This window comes from Candoia aspera, chromosome 9 (genome assembly GCF_035149785.1).
Source record: "Candoia aspera isolate rCanAsp1 chromosome 9, rCanAsp1.hap2, whole genome shotgun sequence".
In the NCBI taxonomy this organism is placed as follows: domain Eukaryota; kingdom Metazoa; phylum Chordata; class Lepidosauria; order Squamata; family Boidae; genus Candoia; species Candoia aspera.
In genome coordinates, this window is record NC_086161.1 from 24,597,184 (window position 1) to 24,611,393 (window position 14,210).

Sequence of the window (14,210 nt, forward strand, 5' to 3'; positions counted from 1 at the left end):
CAATCTTACTAAATGTTTAATGAATAGTAAGAGATTAACTTTTAAGTATTTTTATACCTGTGATTGAAAAGGTCAGAAGCCACTGGTCTGATAGTCTTTTTTGCTTATTCCTGCACTGGTTTAGCTTTTCCTGTTTCTTTTTTAGACTTGTATCTGTCGGTCTTATATGCTGCATTATGTGCTTTAATTATATCTTGAACAATTACTAATTAATTTTTTAAAAAAGCAAAAAAGAACTGTACCCGCAAAACAAAGACAAAAAAAAATGAGAAGAAAAAAAATTACAGTAACGTTATATACTGTATGTAAATACAGGTAGTCCCCACTTACCGACTGCCTTGTGCAGCAACTGTTTGAAGTTACGACAGCACTAAAAAAATTACTTTGTGACCTATTCTCACATTTACGACGGTTGCAGCGCCCCTCGGTCACGTGATCACCCTTCACCTGCTCCCCAACCATCTTGCAACAAGCAGAGTTAATGGAGAAGGTAAAAGTAAAATCATAAGTTGTGGTCATGTGATTTTTTCGCTTAGTGACTGTGTCACTTTGCTTAATGACCGAAGGGGCAATGAGGCTGTAAGCCCCTCGTGGTCATGTGATTTTCCACTTAGCAACCATGTCGCTTAGCACCTGAGTTGCTAGTCCCAATTGTGGTCACTAAGTGAGAGTTACCTATTTTTATTTATTTATTTCTCAAATTTTTACTACCGCTCATCTCCCCCCCAAGAGGGACTCTGAATGGTTACATATTGTGTGTGTGTGTGTGTGTGTGTGTGTACCCATGAACATACCTGCCAAAAGCCACACATCACAAAGGTCCAATCAGTACCATAAATAAATAACTGAATTAATAACTACTGATTAAAATTAATTGCCTGTAAATAAAGTACTCCACTTAATCAACTGACTCATTGCCTGGCCCCCCAGTGATATAAGAATTTCAAAAATTAATATTCAGCTGAAACCAGAACTTTTCTCGCTGGCACTAATGAACAGGCAACTAGGAAAGACTTACGAACGATTGTTTCTGTACATGGCAACTGCAGCGAGATTATTATATGCACAAAGATGGAAAGGCTCTGAAATACCCACAATGGAGGAACGGTTGGTGAAGAGGGCAGAAGTCGCAGAGATGGCAAAACTGCTTTGCTCGATCAGGAAAAAGACAGTAACTACATCTGTCTGTGACTGGAAACCCTTTATGGACTTTTTGCTGAAAATGGAAAATAAACAGCTTTGTGATTTATGGGTTTGACTATTAGAAAGAGTAGAATATGGAAAGAAGGGAGCCATGATATAACTTGAGAGAGAGAGAATAAAATATAAATGCATTTATAACTGCTGTAAAAAAGATTGGAAACCTCTTCTTTATACCTTTCCTTTCCTTTCCTTTCCATTTACTTATCACTTTTCTTTACTTCTATTTTTCTTCTTTAAATTTGCATTGTTTTTATTCTGTAAAAAAATTCTTCAATAAAAAATTAATAATAATAGTAAGAAGCAGCAGCTAACCCATCGCCTGGCCACGTGCACCCATCATTCTCACATGCATGTACCACCCTTCCTAGATACACCTTCCCACCGGATGACAAGGGGGTTGGGTGGGGGCAGCTCCCTGGGGAAAGGAAGAGAAAGGGAGGCCCAAAAAGAAGTGAAGTGAGGGTCAGAGATGTGTTGCAAGGAAAGACAGGCAAGTTGTGTTTAGAGCTTAGCATGGTGTATAAACCTTGTATATATTAGTGGCCAGTCTGAGACTAAAGATTTATCCTGTTATTTGCTTTATCATCTTTTATGTTCATCGGTGTGAGCAGGATTCCTGAATACGTTATGGGGCTCGGGAGGGGTCAAAAAAGTTAAGATGGTGACCACAAGCTCACAATCAAAGTGGTGCGTCTTTTTTATGTGCATGGGGCTTCAACCCCATACCCCAGCCACCATCTTGACTTTCCCCATGGCTGGCTGGGGAATTCTGGGAGTTGAGGTCCACACATCTTCAAGTGGCCAAGGCTGAGAAACCCTGCCCTGTTGAAAGGGTAGGGTGATGCCTTATTCTTCTCCTGTATGCGCAAGCCTAGAGGTGCAGGCTATCTGTTCAAGGCCACGCCAAGAGGATCCAGTCATTTAACAGGAGGGATATTCTGTATTTACATGGGAAATGTGTGGGATGATTAGTTTCTTTATTCCTTACCTTTTGTTCCTTAATGTTGTGGCCTGAGAGTACACCAATAATAAATCTGACAAGGACTAAACTGCGGTCAAATGCCATCCTAATAGGTTGTCAGTGGGCCAGGCAGTCGAACCAGTTTGCCAATTATATACAGCAAATGGGCATTTCTACTGGGGGACCTTTCAAAGCAAGCCTTGAAGGAGAGGCATAAACGCGGCCCGTTGCCTTCTTTTTGCAGACAACAGCGACAGCGAGTTGGAACTTTCAGCCATCCGGCATCAACCAGAAGGACTAGACCAGCTCCAACTTCTAACCAAATTCACCAAAAAGGAGCTGCAGTCCCTCTATAGAGGTTTCAAGAACGTGAGTTTTTCTTGTCCACCTGCTTCTCCTTTTCTCTCCTTTTTTTATTTTTACTTTTTAAATCAATGTGTTTAGAAGACGGGTACTCTCTCATGACCATTTGCAGGAGCCACGATGTTTATTATTTATTTATTTATTTGGCCATCTTTAGAGCCTGCCCCATTTCTAGCAGAGTCTGGGTGGGACACACAAGATCCAAGCAAACAAAATTTTAAATCTCAGTGCAACATTCAAATAACAACTTCACTGGCTCTTTCATTCCCAGTGTTCAGGGAACCCAAATTATACTACCTGAGACAGATAGCTCTTCAACCTTCAATACACGCAGTGATGGGGAGACCACCATGTCTCTTGGTCTACCACCTTCTCTCTAGGAACCACTCCGGTTCCACTATTAAACCCTTTTTACTGTTAGAAGGTTTCTTCTAATGTTCATTTGGATCCTTCCTTCCCTCCTTCCTTCCTTCCTTCCTTCCTTCCTTCCTTCCTTCCTTCCTTCCTTCCTTCCTTCCTTCCTTCCTTCCTTCCTTCCTTCCTTCCTTCCTTCCTTCCTTCCTTCCCTCCTTCCTTCCTTCCTTCCCTCCTTCCCTCCCTCCTTCCCTCCCTCCTTCCTGCCTGCCTGCCTGCCTGCCTGCCTGCCATGTTCTGCTCTCTAGCCTTCTTCAAGTACTATATTATCCCACTCAGTCATCTTTTCTCAAGGCCAGATGCCCAGCTCTCTTCACAGGATCTAGTTTTCCATCCCTTGCTCATCCCCATGCCCTTCTCTGCACATCTTCTGACTCTTCTGAATCCCTAGCAAAGCATGGTGCTCCACACAGGACATAGCGAGGGGCTTGTCTCACTGCACTGGCTTTTAGGGCCTCTAGGTGCCCTTTCCCATACATCTTGAAGAAGTACCGGGTCCCCTTGTGTTAAATGTCGTTTCTCCATGAGATTGACTCCATGCTTCTAATATTTCTGCTTAGAGGTCTATCAGGAGGAGGGAGATCCCAAGTTTCAGGACCTCCATCTTCTAGTTTAAAACTGTGTGCCTCGTGGCTGAAATTCAGCAGCAGAGTTTTTCTTTTTCTTGTTTCTCTTCTCCAAAAATAAGGGTGGAAATGGACACAGGAGGCCTCTGGGAGACAGCCCAATCCCATTTCTACCCTTAACCCACTCCCAAACTATTCCAGAGAGCCCCAAACCATGCTGTTGAACTTCTGTACTTTTGCTACCTAATGTCAATGGCATCGTTTTGGTTCCTGGGGGAGGGATGACAGTTTTTCAAGGTGGAAACACTTTGCCTCCCTAGTCACTCCCAGCTCTCATTCCCTGCCTGAAGCCCATAAAGACACCGAAAAGGCCCACCCAAAATCAGCCCCACCTCTCCTGTGACACCATCACCCTTCCAGTGACATCAGCTGTGGGCCTCCAGCTGCTTTGGGGAGTGAATTGCAAACCCCAGTTCTGGAAGAGCCCCCACCTTTCTTCTAATGGCATGCCGTGCTCAGCCCCCCCTCCAACTTTCCTGATGGAGTTTTTCTGTATCTGTGAGGCATTTGGGCCCCACCAGCTTTCTTCTCCCCACCTGTCCCTCGCCCCACCGCCCCAAGTTCTAACGGAAATGGCCAATAATGGAGGACCCACCCCAGTTTGTTGGTCGGCTCCGTTCAACTTGAAGGTTTGGGAGACTTTTTTGCCTTCTGAGAAGTTTCTTCACTGTCTTCTTAGGGGGGAAGTGATAATAGCCGTGAAGTATCTGGAGGCTGTCCCACAGAAGACAATTCTGTATTGCCTCACAGGGCAGGACCAGAACCAAGGGATAAACCTACAAGGAAGAAGATTCAGGAGGAACTTCCTGGCTGTCAGCCAGCGGAACAGCTTGCCCCAGGAAGTGGTGAATTCTCCTTCACCAGAGGTCTTCAAAAGAGAGGCTGAATGACCAATAATAAAGGCAGGATAAAAAATAAATTAATAAAATAATAATAATAATAATGCTATAGCAGATCCTGCACTGAGCAGATGGCTCAGCTAGATGATCTCTGAGATCCCTTCCAGCTCTATGATTCTAATCATGAAATCACCTGTTTCAGTTACAGGTTTCTAATAGCGACTGACCCCACTCAACCTGTCCAAACATCAAGTGGTCTTTTGGCTTTGCTTTACTGTGTTCTGTGAACCCACCCACTGGGGGTTTGTACAGGGCCGCAACTCGGGTCTGTGTCACCCGGGGCAAACATGGATTCCGCGCCCATTTTGGCCCCCCCCAGCATGGCGCACGGGGCACATGCCCTGCTTGCCCCCCCCCCAGTTGCAGCCCTGGGTTTGTAAGCCATATGTTCATCGTTCATATGAAACTAGCCAGTTGTGGCTTATTCAATAAACTGTGGTTAATCAAAGCATGGATTTGTATAGGGAGAGACAAAATGCAATCCCCAAATCTTGTAGTCAAAACATGGCAGAGCTGTTTCTGCCATATTGAGCCCAACGTGCTCCAGTGTAAACCTAAAATAGTATGTTGTGTGTGTGCATGTGTGTTTGTGTACACACACTTCTACACACCAGGAAAGATCTACAAATCCTGCAGTTCTGACCCAGTCCTTCCCAGGCCCCCAGACACCCCAAAGCTGTCCAGCCATAGCACTGTGGGTGTGGCCTCATCGTAGCGTTGAATCAAACCCTTCTCCCAACAATTCACTGCACTTCCTTCCCGAACAGAAGCGGGCAGTTCCAGAAAAACCTTCAAACAGCCCAAGTCTCATCTCTGCCTCTCAGAAGGGCCCCCTGGCACAGAGCTGGGCTGTTGACCAGCCCTGTCCAAGAAGCCAGGCCAGTTTGTAAGAACTTCCCTCCCTTCTAAGAACTCCCCCACCCCCCATCTTCTGCGCCATGTATCTTTAATCACTTTCCTGCAATATTTGGCTCTTGGTGGCGGCTGAAAGAAATAAATGCTACCCTGCCTGTAGTTTCTGACTCACTTCTCGTTGCAGCCGCAGCCAGACTTCCCTTGGAGGATATCCCAGAACTGATTGGCACATCCACAGCCTTTGCTTTCCGACATACTCCTCTGGGCTCCGGCTGTGTTGGCATTGCTCAGCACAAAAACCTGGCGCTGCACCTCCTCCAGAGGTGGCTACAGAGACCCCCCCCCCCAGATGAAAACCTCTTCTATCAGCAGAGCTGTTCCCTGCTTCTCAGTCCAAAGGCGGCCTTAGGCTACCTAAAAAACAGATGTGGCCCTCCAACTCCATTCAGGGCTTGGATAGCCCATGGCAAGCAAGGGTGGCCATAGGGGGCATGGGGGCAAAAGACTCTTAAAAACAAAAGGGTGTAGGGAAGTGTTTCTCAACCTTAGCAACTTTAAGACGGGTAGCTGGGGAATTCTGGGAGTTGAAGTCCACCCATCTTAAAGTTGCTAAGGTTGAGAACCACTGGTGTAGGGCTTCAATTGCATGATCATGGCTCTTCAGATTCCCCCTGCAGATGTCCCCGTTTGGTGGCCCCACGGGGAAGAGCTCAAAAGCCTCATCCGAGACTTTGTGGTGGGGCAGATGGGCTTGAGGTCACGAGTTCGGCATTGTTAATCCAGGCTTACTGAAGTGAGGTGGGGGGGGGGCAAATTCAGAGCTCTGTGCATGTCTGGTCCCAAGGGATGGGCAATGTCTTAAAGTCTGTGGCTTCAGCTGTAAAATTCTTACATTTTCATAGCTGAGGCTCAACGAGGATAATGCTATCATATTCTGATCAGGAGGGTGTTTGGGGGGCTTATTTTTTTCTCCCTTGGGGAAGGTTTTGTTGGTGTGTTTTGGCAAAAGACAGTAAGCCAAGCTGACTTTGGCTGGTTTCAGAGAAGCTGAGCAAGGTTAGGCTTGGTGTGGAGAGTACCAGAAAGCCCCAGATTGTGAATCAGACTGGGAAGGTCAGCCAGAAGAAGCAACACAGCCCATTATTCTTGGGCTGCTGCCGAGACAATGTCATGGGTGTGTGCATGGGGTCACCAGTACCAAGCTCAGCTCAAAGGTGACTTCACTTAAAGCGTATTAAGCTTTAGCACACCTCTCTTATTACCTTTCCAGCTGAAACGTGGAGAATCATCCCAACCTTATGGTTGGATTTGTTAGTGAATATTAAGGGCATGACTTGGGTGACCTTTGGGGTGCAAGAAAGAGGGCTGGAGTCACCGTAGGTCAACTCTTCGGAGCAAGCGAAGCCTTGGGAAGGAGAGGCGGTGGTCTTCAGTCAAGAAAGAAGGGGAGAAGCAGAAGAACAACCGGAGCTGGATGCCAAGTCATTGTGGGAGTTTGTTCCTTTCGGGTGTAACTAATGTGTGGTTTGTCTTTAGGAATGTCCCAGTGGCCTGGTGGATGAAGAGACCTTCAAGCTCATCTATGCCCAGTTCTTCCCCCAGGGAGGTGAGTCTGCTACACATCTTGGCAGCTTTTATGGTTTCTCAGATTCTCCCTGGCATGGCATTTAATTCAGAAGCAGGAATCCCTAATGGTCCCTTGGGTGCAGCCTTGTTCAGAACCCTCAAAATGTGCTGAACGGCGATTCCCAGAATTCGCACCTGGCATGGCTGGGTCTCGCCAGATTAGAAGGGAGTGTCAAGTTGAATCAAAATAAAGGGTTTTCCTGCCTGGCCTGTAATTCCCTCATTAGTCCTTCCAATTACCTTTGAGAAACCTACAAACTACGCTTCTTACGTTCTCTTGTGGACACCTTAGCTTAGTCAGGAATTGAGCAGCATGTCCGTTTTCTAAATATACCAACAAATACCACAAGAATTTGATATCTGCACATTCCAGTAGGAACTGACTTGAGTGGCACCTCCTAGGTATCTACAACACTGCAGGATGGGACAGGCCTTTGCCATACATCCCAGATGTAAATGTATTATATGACTTGTTTGATTCATCGTATTATCAGCCTTAGCTTGAACAGACCAGAATCTGGGCCTAAGGGTTACATTAGAGAGAAGAACAAGTTCCTTTGATGGAGTTTTCTTGAAGAATTACATAGGATTCACAGTCAGTTCAGGGTATAAGTGGGAATACCAGGATATTTATGAAAGAATTAAGCCAGAGGTGCCAGAAATGGTCAACTGCTTTTAAAAACAGAATAGTCTTGGCCAACTAAAACCTATCAGGAACATTAAAATATGTAGAGGAGGTTCTGTGGGACTTCACAATGACTGCAGGTAGTCCTCACTTAACAATGGTAATTGGGACCCGCAGCTCTGTCGCTAAACGACACGGTCATAAAGCGCGACATCACATGACTGCATCAACTTACGGTGGCAGTTGTGGCAGTCCCAGTTACCATTGTTAGGTGAATCCCGTGGGGTTGCATCGTCCCATGGTCACATGAAACCACCAGGACATGCCCACACAATCATCAGGAGTCGAGTGCAACCTGAAGGAGACTTTCTACCCAGTTCCAAGCTCAAAAAGATACTAAAATATGCTTTAAAATGTGCATTTGGGAAGGATATACATGGAGAAATGTACGTTTAAGTCGATATTGCATTGCAAATTCCTATGAGGATTTTGAAATGGATTCTTGAGCTAAATGTATGTGGCTTTATGCAGCTTTTGAGGAGCAAGGTTATTTTTCAGAATGCAACTCTTTTTACCCATTCTGCACTTCACCTCCACCCAGAAGCAGCAATTCCAAGGTGGTCAGCTTTCATTGAAGGAAATCCCCTTTAACTCTAGTACAGTATAGACCTTACCTGCAAGCACATGCCAGCTTTCGAGGAAGCATAGGTGTGCACAGGGAGTGTGAGCGGGGCAAGTGATGTCACATCCATTATTACATCATCTGTGCCATGACATCATAGCATGTGGTGTCATTGTGGCTTCTTATGTTGGGAGGATTTTAACTGCATCCAAGGAAGAAATGGGTAACATGCTTGCCTGCCAAATGATTAAATGTGATGGGAAAAGGAAATATTGGGATGGATGCTTTGAAATACTGAAATATATATATAAAAAGTACAAATAAAAATAATAATATACAAATAATATAATATAAAATTAAAAATTAACTAATTTAATTTAATAAAAAATAAAAAATAATATAAAAATAAATAAAATGGAAATAGCTACAATACTGTTCAGCTGCATAAAAAAAGTACTGAAACCATCAATCAATCATTCTTGCCTTTTTCTTATCCTGCCGCAAAGCCTGAGCATTTACATTTGCATAATATTAAAATTTCCCACGGCTCCCTGGGAAGAGTTGAAAATAATAAATTTAAGACGAGGCTTTCCCGGATGGGCTGAAGCCTGACTTGAATTCTTCATGAGTGCCAGCCTGCATGGCTATTGGGTGTGTCGGCTGAGGCTGATGGACTCATCCAGGGGGGATCAGGCTTAAAAAACTGAGTTGGCCCTTATAATAAAGTCATCCTTGGGACTAGCTTGGCTTTCTGTGACTTTACGGACCCGTCTGTATAGTTTCCTCGACAAGAAAACCAAAGCGGCTGTCCACTGTTTCTTCTGGGATTGTATTTGATTTCCCAGTCTAACTCGTACCTGGGTCCAAAAATATTTTCTGGGTCCACTCATTTTGGAGGCCAAAAGCATGGCATCAGACTCTTGCTTAGCCTAAGCTCAGCCTAAATAACTTTCCTTCATTCTCTTTTCTGCGACTATAAAAACGGAATATCTCATATGGAGTCCCGGGGATGAAACGGGATCCTACAGGGAGTAAGGGAGACCCTTCAAGCTGGCATCTCATCTGCTTCTGCCATTTCCTTTGCAGACGCCACCATGTATGCCCACTTCCTGTTCAACGCCTTTGACATGGACCGGAATGGAGCCATCCGATTTGAAGTAAGGTGAATTTTCTGTGTCTTGGACGGTTGGCCATTTGGACAGAAACAAGGCAGTTACCCTTAAAGGAACGGAAGGCGGGCTGAGATGCTTCCCTGCCCCATACAGCAGATCAAAGAGATTTGGATATGCTACTAAAGCTGCAGAACCAGTTTTCTAATACCTGGAGATGAGGGCGAAAGGAGCCACTAACCAGGATTAGACGGAGAAAGACAGGCGGGGTGAGAAAAGCACCACGGTGTCCTCAAGGGAGGACTTGGAGGCAGCCGACTGTCTTCCCATGAACAGAACAGGAGTTTAGACTCATAGTGAGGGGAATGAGCTAATATGAGTTAGGTCAATAAATGAAAAATTTAGGATTCCACAGGCCCATCAACCATTTCAGATTTGGGCCAGATGTCTGTGGTTCTCCTTTTTTGGAGCTGTGTCTCCACTTGGCCCAACAGTTTGTCCTCCTTTCGGTATGACAAGGGAGAGCAGAGTAGGAAACCGAAGTTATGAATACTAGAACTGATTTTATCATGAGGTTATAGCAATAAAGTCTTGCAAGTCTGATTGTGCTCCTTGCTCCCGCCTTTCATCTTTGAGAGATCTTCACGAGAACTAGGGAGGGTCAAGTCTGAGACTCTTTCGCAAATTACACTTCTGCCCCAGACCCAGATTTCTCTTATCTGACCATTGTCTTGGCTGAGGCTGTTCCTCAAGGTTATTCCTTCTGCCCTTTAGGTGGTATAATTTTCACCCCAGCCCAGAAACTTCTGTTCCAGCTTCTGTTGAGCATCAGAACTGGGTTTCATTCAAACAGGTCTCCTAAAAGCTTGTTTTCTTTTAAATTGAAATACAAAATATGCAGAGGAATGCTATATGTAACTACTCAGAGGTGGATGCATGGATATTTGTGCAAATGGCCCAGTGTGTTTAGGGCTATAGCCCGATGTGTGTGTACACAGTCAGCTCTTCCATGGGGGGGGGGGCGGGGGGAATGGAAAAGGTCAAGGTGGCGGGCGTGACTGCACCCTCAGAGCTCTACCCCTTATTAGCCTGAGGGCAAGGCTTGGATCACATGATTGCACCAGCCGTCTTGCATTTTTTGACACGTGCCCTTCCGCTGATACCCCAGTATATAGTGGTTGTAATTGCGATGCCTTTTTAGCGTATGCAAGATGAAAAGGGGGGATGGGTGGGCAGTGTCAGAAAAGTACAATTAAGAGATTGAGCACAGTACCTAAATGTCAGTGCTTTCTGAAAATGGCAGTTTCTGCTTGGAGAAGCAAAAGGCACCTCTCAGGCAGCCGTTTCAGACGGAGATGTAGATGTAAATATTTCACCCTTTTAAATCCTCCTTGTTGTCCTGAAGCTGTGAGAGAAGTGGATAAATAAAGCAATTATGTTCATTGAAAACTCAAAGATAATATTTGTGCGCTGATTCATTGTAGCCGTTTTTGGACAGAAGCTTGTCCAACTAAATCCGGATCTGGAAAACAGGAACGTGAAATTCTGAATCCAAAATTAGAAGCAAAGAAGTCACATTAATAGGAAAGGAAGGGATCTGTGAGGCATCGTGTGCAGTTCAGAGTCTCAGCCGTTTAAGACAGAGTTTCTCAATCTCAGCAGTTTTAAGAGGTGTGGACTTCAGTTCCCAGAATTCCCCAGCTTGCTGGCTGGAGAATTCTGGGACTTGAAGTCCACGCATCTTAAAGTTGGTTTAAAATATATATCCTGAAATTGGGAGGAAATTGGAAGGAGTAGCAACTTCTCTCCTGAGATGAAGGGGGTGGAGCTGGAGGAGGGATTTTTAATGAGGCCAGTACTTGGATGGGAGGCCACCAGGAAGACCACTTGATCTCTTAAGCTGAGAAGTCAAAAATTTTTTTGGAAGAAAACGATGGCAGATCACTTCTGTATTGCTTCCAAAAAAAAAGCAACAACCTATAAGGGTGTATCCATGTCCTCAGCAGGAGCTGAGCCCAATTTAGTGGAATCTTTCCCTTTTCTCTGTAGGGAAAACGACTGAGTCTTACTTGTGGCACCCCCGATACTGCTAAATGGTGGGGATGGCTGATTATTATGCTTTGTTTTTTTCTTTTTGAAGCGTATTTGGATATTTATTTTCAAATTTTAATGTAAACAGTTTTTAAAAATTATTTTATTATTTATATGAAACTGCCCAGAGTCCTTTTCTCGGGAGAGATGGGAGTGATAGAAATTTGAAATGTAAATAAAATAAATAAATAAAATAAATTTAAATTATTTAATTTAAATAATGTTGAACATTATTTGAATTTACAGCTTTAAAAATAATAAAGTTTTTATTGGTTTTTTCCTTTTTTCCCTTTTTTATACGATTACATGCATTTATCCTTGGGGGGGAAAAATGATAAAAAATGCTTGTTCAGAGTTTTATAGAGATTTCTAGGGTTTTTTTCCCAAAAAACTATACTTAGTTCTACACAATCAGTCAAATAATTAATGAAATACTGAACGTTAAATTTCATGACAATTGTAAACTCCATTTATCCACCAGTTTTGTTTTTTGTTTTCTTTCTTTTTCTAGTTATTTATTATGAGTTTTCCTTCCTTCCTTCCTTCCTTCCTTCCTTCCTTCCTTCCTTCCTCCCTCCCTCCCTCCCTCCCTCCCTCCCTCCCTCCCTGCCTTCCTTTTTAATTTAAAAATAGGCATTATTGGGTTGCATTTGATTTCTGGGCAGAGTGGTAGAGGCATAAATTTGGATACATGACAGAGGCATGATGGTGGCTACAATTCCAGTCCTTTTTTATTTGCATGTAAAAAAGGATTAGGGTTTCTGTCATTCATAAACAAACATTTTATGTGCACATTAAAAGGATCAGGTTTCCATCCTATAGTTCCAGCTGCCATCTTGACTTTTTTGACCCCCTCCCCACACAGACGCCTGTGGTGGCACAGCTTTCAATAGTTAGCCTATTGCTTCAATAATGCTGCAGCAGACAAAGGCACAAACTGAACATCGGGGCTGCATAATTTGATAACAACAAAGCAAATAACAACTTAAAAACGTTTTGTCCTTGACAAATTTTAGGCATGAGGAACCCAGGGCCTTGTTTGCATTTTTGCTCCTGAAAGTATGAATATAATAAACAAAATACACGTATTATTTGCCCAACACACTTAATCAGGTATGTTAAATATTAACCGCTGCATTCATACATCTCCAGTGTCTTGCTGATGTCTAACCTTTAAGACCAGAACAAATTAATCCCGTTTCCGCAATGTTACATCAACGAGCTTTCTGATGGCCCCTTTGCAACCTTCCGGGGGGCCTGAAGATCACAGTGGCTCCGCTTAGGAGGCGTCCTTAGAACCAGGAACCGGTGAATAACTTAACCTAGTTAAATACCTAACCTAGTTAAGTAGGCACCTTGCTTTCAGTGCAAGCTAAGGGCAGTGCCACCTCGGGCTGCGGCTGACCTCTGTGTGCGTTGTTGCTTTGAACAGGACTTTGTCATCGGCCTTTCCATTTTGCTGCGTGGCACGGTGCATGAGAAGCTCAGCTGGGCCTTCAACCTCTATGACATCAACAAGGATGGCTATATCACCAAGGAGGTACTGACTAAATACGACATCGGTACCCAGGGCGCACAGGACAGTTACATGCCACCCTGCTACAGCGTACTAAGTTGCCAGGCTCTGGGTAGCAGCACTCAAAATTCATCGGAGGCACCTGGGCTTGGGGCTCAATTTCATAAACGAGGTTTCATGAGCACCTCGTAAACCATATTTGGGTGCTTTGTAGCTTGATAGATAAAGTCTTCCACGTCCTAGCCTTTTACGCTCCACTACATCCAATGCGCCTACCCCTTCTTTTAGATTCTCGCTTTCTATGTATACATACACACACACACACATTTATTTTCTCATTTATACAGGTAGTCCTCGCTTAATGACCACAATTGGGACTGGAATTTTGGTTGCTAAGCAAAGCGGTCATTAAGTGAATCCAACCCGAATTTATGACCTTTTTTGCAGGGGTTGTTAAGCGAATCACCACAGGCATTAAGCGAACCATATGCTTCCCCATTGATTTTGCTTGCTAGAAGCCGGCCAGGAAGGTTGAAAATGGCAATCGAGTGACCACAGGATGCTGCGATGGTCATAAAGGCAAACTGGTTGCCAAGCACCCAAATCACGATCATGTGATTGCAGGGACACTGCGACGGTTGTAAGTGTAGGTACTGGTCATAAGTCAGTTTTTCCAGCACCGTCGTAAGTCTGAACCATCACTAAACGAATGGTTGTTAAGCAAGGACTACCTGTATATCTTTTGTATCTTCTAGCGTTTTATAATTTTTTAAAGATTTTTATTTTTGCTCTTGATGTATTCATGATGCTTTTTTAATAATTGTATTCCACCCTCCGTATCCTGGTCTACGACCATAATAAAGGTTTGGTTTGATACTTACTAAAGGCCAGGTGTGCATGCCGATGGCAAGCCTAGCACACTGGCACTGCCGCATTTCTATGGTTTGTGAAACCCTGCTTGTCCTTATGAGCAAAGGCAGACCCTCTCTGTCTCTTATGACCCATCACCGATAAACCAGCCCCACTGTTGATCCCCAGAATCTTTAGGGGCTGTTTTATTAATGCATTATCTGCATGAATTAGGGATCAGCAATCTGTCACATTGGGTTTTACCATTTTTGATGAGAGATTTGTCAGGTTTAGTTTCTCAAATTTGATTCTTAAAAAAAAAAAAAGATTGTTTTAAAATGTGTATGTATTTGGGCACACATTTTTCCAAATCTGTGCATTTTTGTTTGCAAGTTTGCCTAGAATGAATTTTTTTTTTTGCAGCCCATTCATATTTGTGCATTACTTCCAT

At 43.9% G+C, this 14,210-nt stretch overlaps 1 protein-coding gene across 2 annotated transcripts in view; it reads left to right on the top strand.

Annotated features, from left to right (window-relative positions):
- Positions 1-14,210, top strand: part of KCNIP3 (potassium voltage-gated channel interacting protein 3) — a 101,728-nt gene that overhangs the window by 83,340 nt on the left and 4,178 nt on the right. For both annotated transcript variants that reach the window (XM_063311173.1, XM_063311174.1), the window contains 4 exons: positions 2,409-2,533; positions 6,858-6,927; positions 9,281-9,351; positions 12,827-12,934. In XM_063311173.1, the coding sequence (XP_063167243.1) occupies positions 2,409-2,533; positions 6,858-6,927; positions 9,281-9,351; positions 12,827-12,934 (374 nt within the window). The remainder of the gene's footprint in view (positions 1-2,408; positions 2,534-6,857; positions 6,928-9,280; positions 9,352-12,826; positions 12,935-14,210) is intronic.